Genomic DNA, 23,346 nt, shown 5'->3' with positions numbered 1-23,346 from the left:
TTCATTACTGAAGCATCTAGATTATTATTTTTTAAGAGCGGTTTAATGACTGCAGTTTTCAGGGCCTGTGGAAAAATACCTGAGTGAAGAGATTTGTTTACTATATGAAGTAGATCTGAGGCCATGCAAGGCAAAACATCTTTGAAAAATCCTGTTGGAATAATATCAAGGCAGCAGGAGGAGAACTTCAGAAGTTGTATAATGTCCTCTAGGTTTTTATCATTAATCTGATGGAATTGTGTCATGGTGTTTGAATTGATGTTAAGTGGACACAGAGACAACACATTTGCTGTTCCTGATGCAGAGGCACTGACTGCTTGTCTGATTTTCTGAATTTTGTCAGTGAAGAAGGAGGCAAAATCATTGCACGCCCTGGTGGATTGAGGAAAGAATACACCAGGAGAGTCTTTTTGACTAATAGAATGAATTCAAGGTTGATGAGGGAGGGGCAAATGTTGTTGGAATTTGAATAAAATTCACCAGGAGAGTTTTCTTGACTATCATACCAAATTCCGGTAGTTGGAGCTTAAAATAAATAAATTTGAAAAAGTACATGGCACTAAGGACCGCCCTACTGCATATGTGTACATGTGTATGATTAATATGAGTTTTGTCTAAGCATATCATGTGGGTGAAAAGCAGACATCTCAAAACGTTTTTGTGTTGATAGCATTGATTTTTGTCCGTTTCATTAATCTAGGCATTATCAAATTCCTTAAACACAGCCATTTGCAACCTATTATCTATTCCTCTAAACCCCCCCCCTAACATTCAGTCTTCCACACTTCTCTTTTGACGCTCAACAGCTCCCACTCATCTCCTCTCCTCTTCAAATGTTTTTTTTACTTGTCACTATATGGTTTTCTCCGTCTTTCCCTCTCCATCTATCTCTCTTGTGAGCTCTTGAACCTCCAATATTTGTCTAGAGATACTTTGCCATTCTCTCTTATCCCCTCCTTCACTCTTATCTCCGCTGCCTTCCTGCTAGTAACTCGACTTTTTTAAACCTTCTCATTTGTGTCCTTGTTGTTTTAAGAGTGTGTCCTTGTCCCCTGCTCAGTCATTGTTTTCACTCGTGACTCAGTAACAGGCATGACTCCTCTTTGAGTTGTCTCAATGGACCATGGGGCAGGTTTTGCCCCTTAGATTAAATGAGGAATTCAAAAAAAAGAAAGCTGAAAACACATTTTAAATTCTGAGACACAAATATTTCGCTGCTTTAACAATCCCCGAGTAAAGAATATTAACAAGGAATCCATTTAACTTTCCGTACTTGGTTGGATTTACTGCTTCGTTTAACCTTACTTGGATTATGTCTATTTCTCAGTATTTTCTTCCATTCTTTCTTCCATCCACTCCTGCACCTTTCATCATTACACAGAATGCTGCAGAGGGGTCAGAGGCCAACCCTGGAGTTTTGTTGCATGGCTGCTGGCTGGGCCTCAACGCAATGCTAAACAGCACCAAAGCTGCTCAACATGCAACCCACACAATAAAAATGCCTCTTGGACCCGGCTAAAGGCTTACATACAGCCTGACAAGCAGTAAAGCTCCGGGGCAAGTACTCAACGAGGGCAGGAGCTGGAGGTCGAAGTGGAGTGAGAGGTGGAGTGAGAGGTGCTGTGATTACTGCGGCTCACCAGGGGAGATATCTGCTGGCAGGTTGGGATGTTTACAAAGAGACGAGACTGTGCGAGCCACAAGACTTAAATCACGCCAGATCAGACTGGAAATCTACAGCACGCCACCAGCAAAACCAATAACATGCTAGCAGAACATCAAAATCTGTGGTTCAGTGAGAGAACATGATGGTACGTTTACTGAATAAGCATCCAGAGCTCTAATCACTCATTTTATGCCATTCCTGCTCCAACACAGCTCACCTCAAAGCTTTCTCAGGTTGCTGCTGCTGTTGTTTATACATCATATCAAAAGACAGACCTCCACTTCAGCATCTTCCTGTAGAACCTGAGAGTATGTTCCCTTGTAGTAATTTGCGTCACCTCATAGTTAACTCGGCCTTCTAGTCATCATTGTGTGACCTTAGTCGAAAAATCTTGCACTACAGTCTTCCAGCATTTCTGGTTGCCCAAAGCTGTTCAACATTTTTTTCGTGACTGATAGGTTAGCTTTCAGCCACTCAAAGACTTCCAGAGGATATAAATTATTTCATATTATGGCCAGATATTGAAATGGCCAGATATTGAATAAGGGGCATATTAAGAATGGATGATGCCATAAATCTGCTGTAGGTTTGGTGATTCTTCCAGGAAAGATGTTGTACCCTGCCAAACAAGTTGGTCTACCACCCACCTTCTAGTATTGGCTCAGGTTGCTTGGACCTTAGACAATTCAAGGTACTATGGACCACTTTTGCGAATGGAAAATCAAAAAAAGAGACAAGTTGAGTGCAGCCGGGTCGTAACAGGCAGTGGAAATCGGCACATCTACACAAAATGGGAATTTAGCTTCCTTTTTTTTTTTGGCAGCCATTCAATAAGATCCCTAAGCACATTAACCACCGCTTACCGTCATGGTTGGGGTTGCCCAGAGTCCACGGTTCATCCGAGTCAAAGTGTGTGTCGCCTCCTATTCCCGGCCCTGGGAAGTAGGCGTGGGCCAGAAAGCCACCCTCGCCGTCAAAGGGTGAGCTGTCGCCATGGAAACCTGAAGCGAAGATGATGGTGATGTCCACGTCTTTCTTGGTCCTCTCCAGCTCGCTGTAGGGAACGGCCTCGAAGCGCAGCGGCGTCACGTTTTGCCAAACGTCAAAAGCTCGCCGAATTGCGTCATGGGTCTCCTCCGCCCCAACTTTGGGTGTAACGTTCTTTATGCTGCAGAGACACGGGATACAGAAAGGAAAAGTTAGACTGTGGGAACACTAGAAGTCATGTAAATGTTAAAACTAACAGGATGAGCAAATATATTGTAAATGGGTCTCAAAAGACTATTGGGTAGGGCTGCTCAATTAATCGAATTTTAATCGCGATTACGGCTTGCAACGATTACGAAAACAACGTAATCGAAATAAAACGTTTTTTTTTTTGGTTTTCCGGTTGAATTATACTTAAAGTTCAGGGTAATCAACTGTTAAAAACATACTGTTCAAATTTTTTTTTTCAATAAATGGATGTTTTCAAAGTCAATGAATAATCGCATTTAATAATCGCAATTACAATTATTATTATTTAGAACCCAAGAAAGCATTCAATACCTGTAAAGCATGAGAAATTGAGGGATACAAAACGATGCATTCAATTATAATACCTGCAGGGTCGAAATATGCCCAAAAAATTAAAAGATCCATCCCTATTACCGTTTCCCTGCATGCTGCCATTTCATGCTCATGGAGAGCTAAATGGAGCGATTTGGGGGAGAAAACAGCTGAGTCCTCCCCCGTCGGCTTTGAGTTGCTGCAGGTGTGGAGAGGCCGGGACAATTTCCTGCCACTGGAATTTATTTTCTAATTAAGGATTATCAACAGCACACTGCCTGCTGAGAGCCCCCGCCCGGTTTGGGCAATCAGGAAAAACCTCACTCCACTTCATTTGAAAATATCACAGTGTCACGCTCTATTAAAATGTGGTTTCTCTCCCAGGATAGACGGATAGGTGTCGTTTACATCACTCAACTGAGACGCTTGTAAACACACAACACTCTGTATCCTCTAAGCGCTCTGTCTGAGTTTAGAGGAAAGCTAGTCTGATGCTCATGTGATAAGTGCCGAGTGGAATTAAAGTGACAATTTCTTTGTCTTTTTTCTTTCTCCTTGCTTTGATGTTTCAAGTAGTTTAAGGAATCCCCTTTTCTCCTCCCATCCAGCCTGTTTCCTTGAAGTGTCACCTACTGTCCTTTGTTCCCTCGTCTTTGTTGTTCCATCTCTGTTTGGCTGTCATGCTGTCACTTTCCATAATAGAAATACATGTTATCAGAGCGTTTATTATCCTTGAATCTTGCTCATCTTCTTCTGCATGGTGGGTAAGGAACATTGATATACTGCAAATGTATATTGTATGTTAGCTAATAGATTAATTTTTGAATCAAACTCAGTGAAAATGGAAGCATACAGACTGGTTATGAGATATAAATAGAGTGCCACTGAAGATGTTCAATGTTCATTACAAAAATTCCAGATTACTTGACACAAACCACAAATTACTTTGACTTCTCATTACTCTTTCAAGACAGACATGCTGACAGATGACTAACTCTTTGGCGAAGTTGTGTTGGCTTTGATTATAGTCTTGCAGAGTTTTGGTGAAAATGTCCCTTGCAGCTAATGTTTTTCTATTTTGACAGAAACACAGGACACATTCATGAATGAATTTAATTGATGGTATTCTTAAAGATAAAGCTACAAAAAAGCCATCCGAAATGCATTGGTAGAAAAAGTTGTTCTGGACAGATATTACGTTAGCTTTTTTAATTAGTCACTAGTTATGGAGCGGCTTTATCTACAAAGATGGGAGTTTATTCAAAAAAGTTTGAAGTTAATATGTTACATGTCCAATACTCACTCCTATTTTTGGTCTCCACTCTTAAGAGCCAAATAAGTTCCTAAACTGCTAAAAGTTAAACATGGCTCAAAAGCTAACTGTGTTTGCCTGCCATGCTTGTAAGGTAGCATACTGAGGGCTTAAAGTGCTTTACAGCAGAACATTGCTGAGGGTTGTTATTGGTAAATTGTATCAAATTAAAGCTTGAAATTGGTTCTGTTTCCTCAACTGTACTTAAACAAATGTGAGTAATAAATGCTTCCATCTGCCAGTTCTCTTGAATTACAGAAACAATCTTGAACAATTGAAGTGTTGTTAGTGCGATGGTGGCTGGAGAGTGAGCTAACAGTCTGTCTGATTGGGGCCACTTATGGAGGAAACACAAAATGGTCCTTTTGTCTTTTGAAGTGCTTATGTAGAGCAGATAGAGATTTGCAAGAATTACAAATCAAATCACTTCAAATCCATATCATCTGACCCAGAGAGAGTCTGCAGAGGTACAAATGTTTTCTCTGAGATTCAAATGAAGAAGAAATATTCTAGCACCTCAAGGGTTCTCCATGAAAACATGTCCTTGTCTTGCTCTGTCTGAGGTTACAATGAGAGGCTTTAGCACCAACTGTGTCCTCTAGAGCAGTACTTCTCAAACTTTTTTCAGTAATGTACCCCCTTTGAAATATTTTCTCAGCCAAGTACCCCCTGACCGACCCCCAACATTTTTGATCGAAAAAGCCTATATAAATAATTACAATATAGTGATGTTCCCTCAGTGTGTGATATATTATATATTAACTCCTTCGTGGTATGCATTACAACAAACTAAGGATATTTTCATCTTCATGCATGAAAAAAAATAACATAACACTTTTATAAAACAGATTTTTCCAAGGAGTTTTTCAATTTAAGTAATATGTTATTGTGAAAAACAATAAAATACAATACACACATTTGACATGTTTATATGAGGACTCCCTTGGTGGTTTTATGAAGGTTTTATATAAAATTGTGTTTTCTATTTACCGTACTTTTCGGACTATAAGCCGCGACTTTTTCCCCCATTTTTTTTGTACAGCTAACGGCCACTAGGGAACCTCCTAAATCTATGGATTTTACAGGTAAAATTAACCACCTTTAACTCTATGGGCTCTATGACCGGTCCGCGCCCGCCACCTTTAAGCAGCGGGCTCCAGCAGGAAAAGCTGGAGGCCGGAAAAGAGTGAGACAGGTAGCGCGCCAAAGTAAAAGTGGAACCGAGAGACAGAACGAGAGCAAGACAGACGGACAATTTAGCTGCTGCGGCTTATATGCAGGTGCGCTTTATAGTCCGAAAAGTACGGTAACTTATTTTACTAAGATTATTTTTTTAATTAACCCTTTTTTTTTTTTTAAATCTCACGTACCCCCTGCAGTACCGCAACGTACCCCCAGGGGTCCGCGTACCCCCATTTGAGAATCACTGCTCTAGAGGAATACAAAGACACGTTTATTTGATTCTATTACTCATCTCACTGTACAGTTTGTGTGTCCTATTTTAAGAGCAATGCAGGGAGACGCTGTGATAATGATTCCAGATACAATGCATGTGCTTTAATAGTCGTAAATACTGGATGTGGTTACATAAAAAGCAGCATACATCAGGGGAGCCATGCATTCGTTATATCTTCTAGAGGCCAGAGTTGTTTTTCAACATTTCGCTTATAATGTGTTGTATCCGTGTCACCATTCACAGATCTCAAACTTCACTTGGACAGGACAAAAACAAAACTGAAAAAAATAATATTTTTTTACATTTTGGTACATGTCGGAATGGTAAAGATTAATCATTGTGTGACACATAGAACTGCTAAAGATAACCGGTTATGGTCTTCAGAGAGAATATGTTACATACTCTTCCTCCATCTAAAAAATGGACAGACTCTCCTTCTGTATGTCTATCCTTTGTTTAATTTTTACAACAACTGTTTATTAGGTGTATTACTAAGGACCAGAGGAAGTACAATTTAAAGTCTGAGGTTTTAATATCCAAGGGACATTTCATAAGTAGTGTGTTGTATACACATTATGTACTGATTTAGAGAGGACTGTTAAGCATGAAGGGTACAATTCTCCCTAGTTTGCTAGAGTCAATTCAAGCACATGGAAGAGCAAAATCTACAGGACGTATTTATCCGTCATTTTCTCAACAATTGTTAATCTAATCAATCTCACACTTGGCGGGTGTGTTGATGAGGAAGTGCATTGTGGAGTGTGAAGTTGCTTGGATGACAAGTTTTCCAGTAATACCGGATGCCAAGGAATCTGCCTGTTTCCGAAAAGTCACGTTGCGAACAGGCAGTGCACTAGTTGCATCAATTTGAGTTAAAAGGAGCAGCTGCTGGCCAATCTGACTGCTGACTGAAGGCCAGGCACACACACACACACACACACACACACACACACACACACACACACACACACACACACACACACACACACACACACACACACACACACACACACACACACACACACACACACACACACACACACACACACACACACACACACACACACACACACACACACACACACACACACACACACACACACACACACACACACACACACACACACACACACACACACACACACACACACACACACACACACACACACACACACACACACACACACACACACACACACACACACACACACAAAATGCTCCCTCCCTATTACATAACCCTAATCTGTCAGAAAGCACCCTCTGCTTTCCACTGGGGTTTCCTCCTCAGCTCTCCTTCCCTCTCAGCTCATCTCTTTCTCTCTGCAGCTGCTTCTCCTCCAACTCCCTCCACCCCCCCCCCCCCCCACCTCCTCAAATCCTTCCATTTACTTCTTCACTCTCCATCAAGTCTGCTCATTTTCTTCTTTTCAAATCAATGCCCTCACAAATGATCCAAATCCCAGTGTGAAAATGCATAGGCATTCATCTGTTCAGTTCTGTCATCAGTGATATACTGCGCTTCTTCAGCTGTAGATCGCTGATCCACTAGATTAAATCCTGCATGTAATACTGTTCATACATTTATCTTCTGGGCAGAGCAAAATAATAAAAACCAAGCCCACTTCTTGAGGATTATCCTATAAAACATGGAGCTGCGGGCAAGCTATGGCATAGTATGTATAAAACAGAATACGGGCTACTGACCTCACTAAATCAAGAGGGAAATATGATATAACATGTTGTTCTATACATTACTCATGTAGCCGAATGCCAAGAAATGCACTTAAGAATTGTGAAATTAATGATGAGTTCCCTGGTGCATGCACGGCTCTTTCATGTACACTCTTTTCCCATTGATGCTACATGTTAAGAGGACACATCTGGTTCATGTTCAGTCCTGTTTCTGAAGAGCAAGACCTGTGTGTAATGTTTGCCGTTTGGCTTAAAGCAATGGTAAATGTTGGTTTATTCTATGGCTTGTAGCTTTCTGAACAATCCAAATATTGTGTGCAGTATGTGCTTATGTGATCCACAAAAGGGAATTGGGAAATGTTTAAGCCCAAAAGCCAATAAAAGGAGCAACACAGTCCAATAAGTGTTTAAAAGGAATACAAAGAGCATGAATAAGAGCAAGAACTGCGTGAAAAAAAATGCAGTTTCTCGTTCTGCCCTTTTAAAGGAATGTGTTTTCTTAATTAAAAGGTCAATAGCCCTGTTTGTGTACATATGCATGTGTGTGTGCACGTGCTATTTCTTTGTGGCTGTAGGCACATGCTGGGTTAATATTATTCCCTGGTTGTCTTCACAACTTGACAGAAGCCCCGTTGATGGGTAGAGTCAGTGTGTGTGGACGGGTTGGTTATGGGGATTGTAGGGAAATTGGATTATTCTAAATCGCTGTAATGACAGCACTTCTTTATTAAACTTGACGTAATCTTCATGTATTTAAAACCACCCACCTGTATGTGATATGTTTGTGTTGCCACTTCTGTCCTGTGAGGGCGTACCGCCGTTTCCGGACACTGAATCTGGACGCTCCTCCTACCTGATCAGGAACCCCACATCTGGGCTTCTTCATCCACCTGCAGGGAGACGAGAGGAGGCCATTCAACACGGAGTAGACAGTTCATTCTGCTGTGGGTGCACATTTTGAATGACGTGATAATGATGGTTGAAATTACTTGTTTTTTCTAAATCATGCAGCCCTCGTGACTACGAACCAATTTTGATTCAATGTTTCTCTTGATATTTATAAACTTAAGTAATGAGAAATAATTCATATGAAGCTCTATATGCATTTGTATGTAAAATAAATTCTAACATGATATGAAGTATTAGACAAACATACAAAACAGACACATAAAAATGCATAAACGCAGCAGACATAAAGGTGTTTTTGAAATCTTAACACAGCACATGCACATGTTTCTTAATCCTCACCTTATTGTGTTATCGCTACATCGACACAGAGAAGCAGAGGAGGGGAGAGAAACAGGCACACTGTTAGATCATCACATTTCTCTCCGTTTCAGCCCGGTGCTTGGACAGCAGTTAGTGAGCATTCACACCGCTGGCCACCGCATGGCCACGTTACAGTTCAGCGGCCAATTTGAGCTCGGTGGTATTTGTGGCAGAGATGGCATTTCAGTGTTGGTGCGGACAAATGTCAGTGAACACAGGTTTCAGTGATTTGCAGGTAAAACGATGTCCCAAGGGTTAAAACGAGGTATAACCTGAGCGACTGTAGGTTTAAAAACACAGACATTAAACCGTAATAACCTTACATAACTTATATAGCTTTAACCCTGAATGTAAAGTACAATTTGCTGAGACCTCTTATGTAAACCTCAGAAATATTATTGTTGTTGTAGTAAAAATAAGCTCTTACTCTAAACCCACGCCACACTTGTCTGATGCATTCAGGTTTGACAGATCAGACAAAAAGAGACCAAACGCTGTCACTGTTCTTCCCGCTCTTAATGTAAGAGTTATAACACTTGGGCTTTTTGCAGCCTTTGATCTGACAACATAGGTGCACTCTCAAGGCCCCTTTGATCAAATTACAACTTCTTACTTAATCCATTTGGAGTAAAGTCAAGTCTGGCAAAACGACTGCATGCAAAACAGGGGAGGAATCTACCATGTGGCCCCATTGAGAAGATGTGTACTTCAATTTATGTAAATCTGTTACCAGAACCGGTTGGTTTACTGCACGTTTACTTAAATGTGGTTGTTGACTAAAATGTTGTAAATAATATGATGTATTTTTGTTGATTTAATTCCAGCTTGTAGTGTTTATCAAATCATAAAAATCAAGCACAAATAACACACACCAGGAATAACATCTTAAAAGGATGTTCAATGGATTCCATCAACAACCGGCCATGACTAATAATCCTTTTATATTTTATAACTCCCAGTCTCCCACCCATGTTTCCAAAAGGCTCATAAATCCATGTCCCACATTGTGGCATCCTTAAAGCAGCGTGACTCACCCTACAGTGCTGCTGTCCAGGGACCCTGTGACATTGAGGCCGTAGCGGCGCTGCATGGCAGCGATAGCGGACTGCATGACTCGAGCAGAACGCAGCACCGACATTCTGGGGTCTGCAGGGGGGAGGTAGCCGTACCTCTGGAGCCATGACTGTGGACAAAAACATGCACATAGGGAATGGTAAATATCACAGTACAAGGGACCTCCAGGTGAAAACAGTACGAAAGGGATCAGAGAATATCAATCTAAAGGCACTTTCCCAAGACTTTAGGTTAGGATAGGGCATATGTAATAAAAAAAGAAATCTATATACAAGTTTAAAGTTCATCTATTTTCAAGGCATTTGGGTTGTCAGAGGAAGACTGTTGTCTAATAGCTTTCAGCGTCCCATCAAATCCTGCCAGAGGGACTCACTGCTGAGATCTTTGCAACCAGGGAGAAGACGAGGGCATCGGTCGAGCCTTCCCACAGAAGAGGCTTTAGGGAAATAGTGCCAGCCTCTGTGTATTCTCTCCGTCTTCATCATTGCAATGGCAAACTAAGCCATGCAACCAATAAAAAGAAATTGAACCAATTAGAACAATTAAAAGATTGTAGTGTCAAGCAACAAATGGAAAACTGAAGAACCTTTTCATTCTTTATTCTGCAACTCTGAGCTGTGAAACCTGAGTGTTTTTCTGCTACACAATGTAGTCAAAGCTGCTGTCATTCGGTCGGCCTGCTGCTCAGGTTAGCATACACACTGAGAGGGGACTCACTAAAGGAAGCGAAGCATGGTGGGAGCGGGCGAGGAGAAAGCAATAAAAGGAAAACCATTATTCAACAATGTGAGTCTCCAGCCTCAGTTACAGTGTCAGGCTCCAAGCTCTTAAGATACTCAGTGGACGGGTTGCTGGTAGATTTTATAAAGTGCTATAAACTGGGACAGGAAAAAAACAGTTTTAATGGAAATCTGACTGGGAATGTTTAGATATACCAAAAGGACCCTGAACACTGTGAATATGTAAACCAACGTCAACAGAAAGAACCAACATGCACTGATAGATGAATCCACAGGTTGTTGTTTTTAAAGGGATAAACAGTGTCAAAGCTAGATAGTTCTTCTTTTGATTGGTTGACTGACAAATCCATGCCTGCCTACTTCCTGTCTCCTTACGACTGGCCCATGTACAGATTCACACTCTGCAACAATGACCTACAGTATCATGTCCAACATCTGTCAGTATGGCAGATGTCAAAATGTTATGTCACGTTTCAAATGTTTCCGCACCTACAGTTTGCCTCCTTTCACTTTTCATGTTCGTAACATTATCATCATTCCCTGCTCTCTGTTTCTCGATCTTCTCTCCTCCCGCTAACACTCAGTGGGTGGGTGAACACATTATGATGTGTGTCAGGTTCCTGCACTCTCAACGCACCTCAGGGGGAAGCAGTGCGTGGTCGACATTTCCTATTTGGATGCTCGGGTACTGACAATACAGATCTGTAATCTGACACACACACACACACACACACACACACACACACACACACACACACACACACACACACACACACACACACACACACACACACACACACACACACACACACACACACACACACACACACACACACACACACACACACACACACACACACACACACACACACACACACACACACACACACACACACACACACACACACACACACACACACACACACACACACACACACACACACACACACACACACACACACACACACACACACACACACACACACACACACACACACACACACACCTTCTCTCATTGAGTCACTCTCTACAGCCGCTCCTTTTCCTCCTAATTTCTACTTTCCATGTTCCTGTCTGTAATCATCCCTGTCCCTCCCTCACATGTCCTCTTTCATTGTAACCACGCTTGGCTCTGCACTAACCTATAACCACTGCCTCTGTGAATTCCCAGCTGCTTTTCCGATTGACAAAAAAAGATATTGATTTCGACGTGGCACTGCATATTTCCCTAAAATCCAAACGCTATGAAGCAACCAAACGTACAACTGGTAGATTGAGTTAGAGGAGAAGACATCAGGGTTTTGAAACAGTAGGACTACGTCTTCTCATTTTTGGACATTGTGAATGACTTTGCATTTAACATGGCTGTCATCTATGTGAAAGGATTAAGATGTTTTGAAATCCTCCTTGTTGTTTATCAAATGTATCCGCAGTATGAGCAACACCACTTTTATGTAAATGAGAAGCAGCAAAAACAACATGAGGGATTGTTTTTTTTCAGGAGGTTTTGGCAGTATGTATTAAAGTGAGGTGTTTGGGCGTCCAGACAATGCAGCCATTATCAGAGGCTGCTGTTAGATATGCCTGTCACTCAGACATTGACAGGATATTGGATGTGGTGTGCGTGTGTGTGTGTGTGTGTGTGTGTGTGTGTGTGTGTGTGTGTGTGTGTGTGTGTGTGTGTGTGTGTGTGTGTGTGTGTGTGTGTGTGTGTGTGTGTGTGTGTGTGTGTGCAGGAGACGGAAATTAACCCTTCGACTTTCGAAGACTAACAGAAGCTCAAATAAATGAATACTGCAAACATTCAATCCAGGTCTCTGATCTTTGATTCCATCATTACGCCAAAGTACGGCTGCACCCAATGTCCTTGATTTTAACTTTCAGCTTTTCAAATGAAACTTGATGTGGCCATCACCCTTACAAAATTGTGAAAATGGATCTATTAGAATGCTGATTGACAACTCCTTTAATACCAGTGCATGAAAATGTAATGTAATTCTGAAACACCAACAAAAATGGATTAAGGAAAAATATATTTGATAGATACAAAATATGTGGAGAATTTTAAAGGATTATCAGTTTTGAATCAGTGTTTTGGATTTATTCTACTCTATATATATTTGTTATTCTACTCTATATATATTTTTTTAGTTTTGAGTATCCCCAAAGTGTATATATTATGAAAAGTTAAAGTTTCACGGAGCGTGAATTAAAACATATTAGACTAAATAGATATACAGCAGGTATTGACTACTGCCTACTTCACAGCACACCTCTAGCTGCTAGGGCCCATCTTCCAGCATTTTACTTCTTCCTGGATAATGACCCATCTTGTTATAATCCTAGAGGAGAGACATCCTCAAACTGCTTAATCATCAGCGAGGCCTTTACTTTTCCTACCGTTCACTCTCCTATCTGTCCTTATCTCCGTCTGTTTTCTTCCCCTATCCTCCCGCTCGGCTGCCTTCTTCTCTTTCTTATTGATCCGCTCTTTGTCTTCGTGATCTATGGTTCCCGGTGTTCTGCCAATGTAAGGATTCCTGAGAGCGGGAGGCTGCAGCTTGACAGCCCTCCTTATTCAATAAGACAGAAATCTCTCCCCCCCCACCCCTCCTCCCATTCTCTCTCTCTCTGTAAATGGATAACAAGGGAGCGTGTAAGTACAAGGTTGTGTTTCAATAGATCTGCAATTTGTAGTAGTTGTAATATAAATTATACAAAATGGTAACCATGCTTAAACAAAAAGAAGTCTTTCATCTCATAATACTTTGGTTAAAAAAAGAGTGGCCTGCTTTAATGAGGTTAAACTTCTCCAGAAATCAAGGCTCTCTTGAAGTGGAAAGATAAGGAGTCCACTAGCGTGCTTCAATGAAGGCTAAAATGCATTAGCGCCTATTTTTGGGTTCTCCACACTTGATTTCACTCGCCTTTGAAGTACATTTCTCTCTTGCTCCTGATGGTGGAAAAACCCGGCTTCACCTAACTTCTTCACACACAGTGCTTTTCATTTATTACCTTTGCTACACTAAGAGAAAAACAAGTGGTGGTTTCAAATCCTGGCTGCCCTAATAGGATACTTTTAACTGTATATAATATATAACGTGCAATATGCTGGTTCCCTGAGGCTCTTATCCAGGCAGCTATATAAGACAAATGAGGTACAGAACAGTCTCCAACAACGACACAATCACACTACAAAAGTCATCTCAGGTGAAATCCATATAGTTCTCACCCACAGACATCACACATGAGGAAATGGAGGGCAGAGAGGTGGAGTGACTCAGATGCCTCACACGAGCACTGAACTGAGGTGAACTTGCAGCGCTCGTGTCCCCGGAGCACCTCCCAACCACCTGACGAGCAGAAGGAGGGCCAATTAGTCAATGGGTGCCATCAAAAGGCCAACCTGCGAGGGGATGGGATCACTCCATTATGGATGAGATGTGCCTCAGGAAGCACGGTTGGCATGGGAACGTGCTGATGGCGTGTGGTGGCTGGCTGCTGATGTTGACGTTTGCCAGCGATCAGCTGATAGTAGCTCCGTCCCCTCAGGTTACAGGGACGCCATGCGACTCACATGTGCATTAATAATGTATTCAGTTAGACTTTTGACAGTGAAGACACTTAGCATGGCAATGGTTATGGTACCATCAAGTATTTGTTCAATTATCATTTTTTTGATGTATATTTTTTTTTCTATGTTTATAGTTTGAGGATATATCTTTAGGTTCAATTGAAAATAAACAGGATGCAAAAGTGTAAATATGCTTGTTAAAGTTTCTGAAGGTAAAATAAAAACGATGTGACCAAAGCTGGTGTTATTATCAGGCTTTTCACCAACTTGAAGTCCTTTTTGTAATACGATACGATCATTAATGATTTCTTGCTTAATTAGGCTCAGGCTGTTTTATAAAATGATGTTTGTGATTAGAGTATTTTGGTAAGTGACACTAAAACCATTTTTCAGAAAGTAGGATTTGTTTCAAAGCCTGGGCTACTCAGAGAAGGTGTATAGGTAGAATGGGTCAAAGGAGATGAGAAAGCAGTTTTACTCCTTCATGTTAATAACAGTTATATGTACGGTAATACACCCACATGCATCAGCAATAGTAACCGCATTCTGCATTCGGCTTATACTTTAGCTGTTTCAGAGATTTCTGTCTCTAAATCTGTCATCAAAAGTTAACATATTACTTATTCGTTTTGTAGTTATGAGATAATTATCTTAAAATGCCTAATATGGTATTATTATTATCAGACACCCAATAATGCTGTTTTTTGATCTAATCCTCTAATATATTCTTCATAATTAGAGAATCCGTATGTTAAACTGAGAATGGTAACCCCGACTCACCAGGATAATATTTCACAATAATTTAGCAGGACATGTTGAGCCATTTGCCACTTTCACAAACACAGTGCGACAGGTTTAGGGTTCTGGCTGCAGACGGCTAAAGGTCAATAAGTTCATGTGCTGTGGCTGACTTCCTGTCAGTACTTGCCTCAGAGCCTTTTGTTCTTCAGTCCACTCATCTAATCAGAGAAGGATTTACACCCAGGGATGCTGAGTGAATACAAATAGCTCCCTGCTGAGGCAGAAAATCAGCGGGAGAAAAAAACCTTGCCGCGAGTCTTTTGTCATACCGCAAGTTAGGTCTACCAATTATTAAAAAGTTCAGAAAGTTGAAGAAGAAATCTGATTTTGGCTTCATTGTGTGAAAAGTAAAAGGGCTGCACGACTGGGAGAAAATGACTAATTGCGTCTGATATTGCAAATGGAATATGATTCATGATATTGGAGGAATTTCTTTTCTTTTTGCATAATAATTCTCATTATTGTGGAAAAAGATGAGTTTTTTAAAAGATCTGTACCAAACAAATATGTTTCTGTATAGCCAATTTCCATGCAAGAATATCTCTTCAGCTTTAACAAATATTGTTCCTGCTATTTCAATATTGCACTACTCGATATCAAGATTTCAATCGAATATCAACTAACGTCCGTCCCTGATAAGTAGGTCCATTGTTAGTGGTAAGAAAGCAGACAATAGAGAAGAATCCACTGTAAACTCGCACTCATTTCCCAACTTTTTCTTTAATTTAATTCCCTATTGCTACATTTCTTAGCAAAGCAAAGAAGAGGCATTACAACATCCAGTGGGTGTGCAATGCATCTCCGTACTCTAAATATGTGGGCGATGGGTAGCATTGGTTCTGTGTGTCCAGTAACAGTCGGAGGTGACCATGCACAGGTGACTCGTGGGCACATGATCTCCACCTCCAGGGAAAGCCTGCTGCCGCTGACCACCCTGAATTATTCAAGAGTTACACGCTGAACCGCTGGCGAGTGTGCCAGGGTCGTCAAGGCAACCGCAGCCTTTCCTGCCCACACCAGTAACCACAAACCCACACACATAATTTAACTGCTGTGCGACTGTAAAGTTTGCATTTACTCAACATGACTTTTAATGATAGAAAAACTCTCATGACCCCACAGTGCAATGTGATTATAGCAGGGGGTGAACGGGGCCTTGCTTCATATTTAGCCCTTTCACACACACATGGAAAAAATACTTCATGCACACCATGTTCACCATCCTCGTGGCACCATTAGGACAAATGTCACAAAAATGTCACGCTGTAAATGTCAGGGTCTGATCATACATACTGATCAGAACAGAGCCTGTTCTACTGGATATTCTTTAGGGGGTTATTCCAAGGCATTCAGATGTCTAGATCATGATATCTGACACCAGCTGATGTCTCATAAACTCACTTTGTAGACATTTCTCAATCCTACAAGACAGAACCTCGATATGGCTTTTTGTTCATTGTTTGATGAACTGTAATAACCTGCTGCTAAAAGATTATATCACTATGCGCACAGAAACAGATTGCAACAGTTTCTCACAAATTGATGCTGTGTAAGAAATACGAACACAAATTCACACACAACCGTCCAAAGTGTTTCTGTCAACAGCTTAATTGACAGCCTTACATGTGATGCCCCATTGGCACCATCTCATGTTGCAGTTGTCAGTCACATTAAAGATTTAGCAGCTCAGTAAGCTGTGACCAGAGATACATCTCAGACAGAGACGCTTTGTTGACAATACAGCGAGTAAGATTGGGAACAACACATAACAATAACAAGTGAGGAAAACCAAGTGTGTTTCAGCGTCTGTGTGTGTGACTATGAATAATTTAGGTCAGTGCAGGTGTTGTGTATTCTCTGGAACTGGGTAACAGACTGACACAGACACCCCGGTGGCTCTGAAATCTGCTCTCTTAACACAGCCAAATGACGTCAAGAATGCCATGTGTGTGTGTGCCTGTTTGTGTACTTGCCATCCATCAGTGAGAAACGAGGGCAAAGCACACAAGTACAAATACACTCAAAAGTACGCCTGCATGCACACAGAGAAGGTAAGCTTGTTCTGTATGTAGGAGGAAAGTATGGCTGCATAGAAACCACAGCAACAATTTAAAAAGTGTTTTGTTAAATATAAGGATAAAAACATAGGACAAAGATTATATTTTCATGCTAAATGTTTTCAATTTAAGACTATATTGAATAGTTGGGTTAACGTGGTTAATAAAAGAACCATGGCACAAGAAAGTAAAGAAAAAGACTAAAATACTGCCACGCTATTTTTAGAAATGCAGGGGGGGGGGGGAAACACATGCCAGTGAAGTAAATATGAGGTGTGAATATGAGCATATGAGTTGTATTCAGTTATATTTAAGCCTCAGTATAGTCCAACACACACACACACACACACACACACACACACACACACACACACACACACACACACACACACACACACACACACACACACACACACACACACACACACACACACACACACACACACACACACACACACACACACACACACACACACACACACACACACACACACACACACACACACACACACACGTTGCTTTCCATTATTTAGATGCCACTCTGAGGCTGAGCATGCCGACTGGAAACATGAGCAGTGACAGAAATGAAGCTCTATCCCCCCCTCCCCCGACCCTTCACAAAGTGACAACAGCGCTAAGTAGTTTGCATTGGACTGAGCTTTGCTTAGCATTAGCCAAGTGCTGAAAACTGCAATAGCCCTTTCAATGTCAATGGTATAATGTGACTAATATTTGTGCAATAGTGATGTGCAAATGTGGGCTTAAATTGACAATATGAGAATAATTTGAAAGGTAATATAGTAACGATTTGTATACAGTTATTTTTTATAATGGACATTTTCCAATGTGATTAAAATAACAACCACACAAATTCTGCCATCGTTTTATATTTCGTAATCACAAGTACTTGTTTCAAATCGATTTCATGTGATCTGTCTGAAAGTCCATAACAGACGAATGTTGGATCCCGACCAAAATCGAATCCATTTGGTTTTGTTTTACTGTCTACCAGATTTCATAGGAATCCGATCATGGACTTTGGAGATACTTCGCTGACAGAGAGACAAACAGAGGGAACAGATCAAATCCTTGATGGAGTTATTACAACTGACAGTCGGCGGAGTCTAGCCAAACCAGCTTTTATTAATTCATTCCTCCATCTGAGACAGGATGTGTTAACAGATGGGAGTACACTGGAACAACTTTGCGCTCTCTTTCTTGTACAGCAGATTATCTCTGACTCGGCAACGTGGCTTTGTCTCTGGTGAGTGTAGTGGCATAGTTAAAACACTCAATGTAACACCTGATGTAACACCTGATGTATCTGTGAAATATTAAGTCCAACCAATGTGATGCTCATGAGGCTTTGGCACTTGTTTATGCTTTTGTGTTCCCAGAGAAGCTACTGTGGTGAGAAAAATCGTCCCAACATCATTAAAGGAGGGGACATTATTGAGTGGTTCAGGAATGAGTCCTAACACCTGGAAAATGAGTTAGCATTTACCCACATCTGGTTCCCTCGTCTCTAACCAACATGTTTGGTTAAAGCCTGCCATAAGGTCTGTGGTGACACGCTTAAGACATGTCCACGTTTAGTCCTACGACATGAAATATGTCAGGAAATGCGTTATAAAGCTGAACATTAGCCGCCTTTAGCTCAGAAAAAGTGACGGGCAGCTATGCAATCGTGATGTAGTTTACAGCCCAAGATAAGCTTTTTAGTTTTGGCGATAGCATTTACGCTTCAAAATCATAAAAATTGTCGAATTTCTGTTTGTCGTGGGAGCCTTTGTGATGCTAAATGACGGGTTGGCCTGCATTGTACCACTATTGAGCACAGAAATAGGTGTGACAGATACAATCCGTGTTTCCCCTACCATTGTACCAAATAAAAGAAATTATATATATATTTTTTTATAATTCTTTTTTTTTTTTTTAAATATACTAATCTATATCTACTGTCACTTTTCACATTGAACATGTGCTCTTTTATTAAATAAACTAAACGTTTTCATTTTAAGTTGTGAGTTTAATGTTTTATTTTTACCCTAATAAACACTGACAATAACAATAACCCACAGCTCCTCTCTCTGCTCCAGAGGATTTAAGAAAATACATATCCCAATCCCCCCCCCCCCCCCCCACGCTGAGACAGCACCCCCCCAAAAGCAGTAGACCTAGGGGAAACACTGCAATCCCAATTTTATGTAGCCAGAAATGTTTTGACACACATGGAAAGACAAAGTTGAAAATCTTCTAGTTGGCAAAATTATTCAAATGAACATGTTGGTGCACTTAACGCTTTCTGGTATTATCAATCCATTTAAAGCAGCACAGGGTAAGAGTTTCAGCAGTGCATTGGCCTCTTCACCTGGTGAATATGATGCTGTATCTTGAACTGAAAGCCTTGAATAACCAATTGAGACAAACTGAGAGAATAGTTAAAGACAGCTGAGCACTGTGTGACAGTGTCAAACACAGACAGGGAAAAGAGATAAACAAATCCAATCTGTCTTTTAATGAATGTGTTATGTAAAAGCTAATAATGAAAATAACCCATGATAGCTTGACTGCTTACACAGCCCTTCTACTGTGCTGTCTCACAGAGAAATATTAAAACATGACTTCATATAAAACCAATAAGGATTGAAAACAGAAAATAAAACTCACAAGGAGATGAAATTAAGTCGCGCCTGTGCCATTGTTAACGACATTGTATAATTTGCAGAGAAAATTACTTCTTGAGGGAAGACAATCGAATAAACAAAAGCTGAAGAGCTTTCGGGGAAATATTTCAGCATAAGCACAGACTGTAGTGTTAGACTGAAATGAGGTGTTACAAGTGAGTATTCAATGTGTTATCACCCAGTGACAGGCTGTACTTTCTGTAAAAAGTCATCGAAAGCAAAGAAAATTGGAAGAAATTAGAAAATTGGCAATACACTCAGCCATGAAGTCAAATCCAGGAAGTCAGCACTACAGCCATTTGGAAAAGCCATAACAAATGGCTCCAATGAAACACGTTTAACACTGCCCTCCACACTCTTTACAAGCCCGAAACGGTTGAAAACATCACAGACCCACAGAGGGACATTAGTCATCCGGTTACTGCCTTTATAATGCTGTCTAACAGAGCATAATACTGCTGGATTGGGCTTTTGAAGCCAGAAAAAAACTATTTACAAACCACTCACAGTAAGACAAATGTTAGACGACAGCTTTATCCTGCTTCAACTACCCCTTAGGGTCAAACAAAGTTGTATTTTGAATTACATTGTTTCCAATGCATAGCCCACTGAATGTGTATTCTCATCTCAACAACAGTTACACACAGATACAATTGGCATCTTGAAATATCCTATTGTACTAACTGGGAAGCTTCCTGCGACACATACCAGTATGTCAGGAAGCTGTAAACACAGTGATCGCAGATATGAAGCTACTGTAACCACGTGTATGCATGCTTTCTGTTGGCAGGACACATGATAGGCATAGCAGGAGATTGCCATATCTAAAACTGATCTGATAATGCTTTACTCTTGCAAATGCAGAAATGACTGTTATTCTTACATTTATTCAAAAGACAAACTTATTCTTAAAGCAACGGTTTTGGGTTTTCTTATGTTTTTATTCTTAGGGCTAAGCGCAGACTTAAAAGTCAAAGGTCTTGCATTGTATAGTTTTCTCTTGCCACAGGCTTAGTTTTGTGAAATACAGTACATTCACATGAAATGATGACAAAGAAAAGCTCTGAAAAGAAAGGGCAAGAAGCAAAGGCTGTGGGAGGATAATAACATGCAAGTCAGCGCAGAGGACGTGGGAGAAGGGAATGTGAAGCCAAGTAAGAAACCTGAAACAAATTATGAAATACTGTACGATGATTATAACAATACTAGCCTCGCTTTAATCGCTTGAAAATAATAGGTTTTGACATCTGATTGGCGGAGAGTTAAGGTTATTTTGGTCATTTCATCGGACAATGGTCTGTCATGTGAGCTTGGACATTTTAACTGAATAATAATCTGTAGCATCTGGACTAAATCGGCTCCCTGCCTCTCCAATGGGAACAGTGTGGCATGCCAAGCTTGCAAATCATGTGGATATGTGAATGCAGGACTTGATGACTTTCAGTAGACATGCCAGGATGTTCTGTGTGGTGTCTCTGTGAGCAGCCAAGTGTGAGAGACAGCGAGGGGTTGCGGTGTCACACTGTATGATAGCCGTATGCACTCTTTGGCTAAACAGAGATGAATTGATCCGGAAACAAAAAAGGATGTAAAGAAGACAGATGTACCCTCGGTAAAACCCAATGTGCTCTCTTTACCCATGGAAGAAAAGCTTCTGCAGAATCCTGATGGACAAAACAATAAACACTGATTCTGCTTCAGGAAGATTGAGTGTTAAAGTTAATTGCTGTAGCCTGAAGGCTTTTAACAATCCATTATGAGATGAGAATAAAAGCGCTCTTTGTAAAGAAACCTCTCAGTCAGTGAACATCTCCTCTGGCTGCCTGCATTGTTGACTGTGAACACATAAGATCTCTTTCAACAGAACTAGACCGAGAGCATGTGCTGCCTTTGTTTATAATGGTACAAGTTCAAATACATATATTAAAGTTTATGTTGAGATAACTTTTTTTAGAGATTAAACTAGTCTTTTGGAGACTTTCTCTATTATTTTGTAATGTAATCCAATTACATTACTTCTTACTTTGGTACTGACATCTTTTGAAAGGTTAGCCCACTTTGGGGAAATGAACAAGTTATAACGGGGCATACATTAGGTTAGTGATACATATTTGAACTGATAGAGCATACATTTCATTCAGAGAAAATTCTAAAGTGAAAAAAGGACATGATGGAAGTACCATGCAGCTGGGCTCCTCACAAAGAGCCTGTTGTTGAAACATCAACACAGACTAAACATGGGCAACAATGTGCTTCAAATGCTTTATAATTCTAAATTAAAACAACACAAAAGCTCATGTCCTGTTCTTATATGCAAATATATGTGAAAACATAACGGTCCCTGCTCTTACCTCTACACTGAACGGCTGCTCCTCTCCGTTCACGGCACATAAAATCCACAGCAACAACTGCAAGCATAACGTCCCCATACAGCAGCTATTAAGACATCTCCTATTGCGGAATGCCAATAAAACCATAGTGAACCCCGCTGTTATTGTCTCTGTCCAATTGTATTTACAGTCGATACAAAGAAACGGACACCGGGGATAAATCCTACACGTTTAGCAGCAACATTGCTGATGTCTCGCTGTCTCTGTTGCGGTGCAGGAAGCGGAGGAGAAGAGGGGGAAAGGGGATATTCGTCGACCGTTCGCGCCGCTGCTTTCTCCGTTGGTTCAGGAGGAGGTTATTCCCGGGGAAAAGTCTCGCTGTTAACGCCTGTCAGCTAACTCCCGGTGTTGCAGTCCCCGGGTCTTTCCTCCTGTAGTCCTGCCGTTGTTCCAAGCGGACGCGTCCAGCCCGTTTTCTGCACCGCGCGGCATAGCTGCCCGTTTTCAATCGTGTTTCCCACCGAATGCGCATGTGCGAGCCATTCTCACGAGCGCCCCCATCCCACTCCTCAGCCAAACTCTATGAAAACAGTCCAGTCACAGTACTGACCGATAGTGTTTCAAATGTCTTCACTAGCAAATTTCAGTACATTATCAATCATTAGTTCATGCAAATACACTTTTCTAACACCAAATGGTAGGACTTAAAAGGGGTTAACTCATCTGAAACAAATGCACCATCACCAACAATGGTTTGTCTTTTTTGAAGTGAAAATCTGCTTTTCCCCCATTGTTCTGAGTTTGAATATTTATGATTAATTTCACGATTGGACGTTACTTCAGATAAAAGCATCAGCTTATAGTCACATACCAAATTTGAGCAAAGCTTTACCCGTCTTACGTTGGGTATATTTATGATTTTAATATTGGGGTAACTGCAGAAAGGAAGGTCAGTCATTGGCGTTGAGTTGAAGCATTGCTTTAATATAGCCCAATTTACCTTTTTCCTGGCATAAATGTTCCCGTTAATTAAATAAAAACACTGAGTTATGAGAATATATAGAACATTCAAAGAAAAGCTGTATTATCACATCATTTCTTCACATTGGTAGGAATTCTGCCTTTTCATTACATGATTTT

At 40.8% G+C, this 23,346-nt stretch overlaps 1 protein-coding gene across 1 annotated transcript in view; it reads right to left on the bottom strand.

Annotated features, from left to right (window-relative positions):
* LOC117465673 (matrix metalloproteinase-16-like) overlaps positions 1 to 22,721 on the bottom strand; it is a 59,861-nt gene extending 37,140 nt beyond the window's left edge. The window contains exons 1-5 of the mRNA XM_034108635.2: positions 22,228 to 22,721; positions 9,978 to 10,126; positions 8,923 to 8,937; positions 8,442 to 8,564; positions 2,530 to 2,834 (exon numbers count right to left, since the gene is read on the bottom strand). Of these exons, the coding sequence (XP_033964526.1) occupies positions 2,530 to 2,834; positions 8,442 to 8,564; positions 8,923 to 8,937; positions 9,978 to 10,126; positions 22,228 to 22,353 (718 nt within the window). The 5' untranslated portion in view covers positions 22,354 to 22,721. The remainder of the gene's footprint in view (positions 1 to 2,529; positions 2,835 to 8,441; positions 8,565 to 8,922; positions 8,938 to 9,977; positions 10,127 to 22,227) is intronic.
* Between the last annotated feature and the right edge of the window lie 625 nt (positions 22,722 to 23,346).

The sequence above is a fragment of the Pseudochaenichthys georgianus genome, chromosome 20 (assembly GCF_902827115.2).
Source record: "Pseudochaenichthys georgianus chromosome 20, fPseGeo1.2, whole genome shotgun sequence".
Taxonomy (NCBI): domain Eukaryota; kingdom Metazoa; phylum Chordata; class Actinopteri; order Perciformes; family Channichthyidae; genus Pseudochaenichthys; species Pseudochaenichthys georgianus.
Note: the sequence above shows the minus strand (reverse complement) of the source record. Positions and strands in the feature narration are given on the sequence as shown.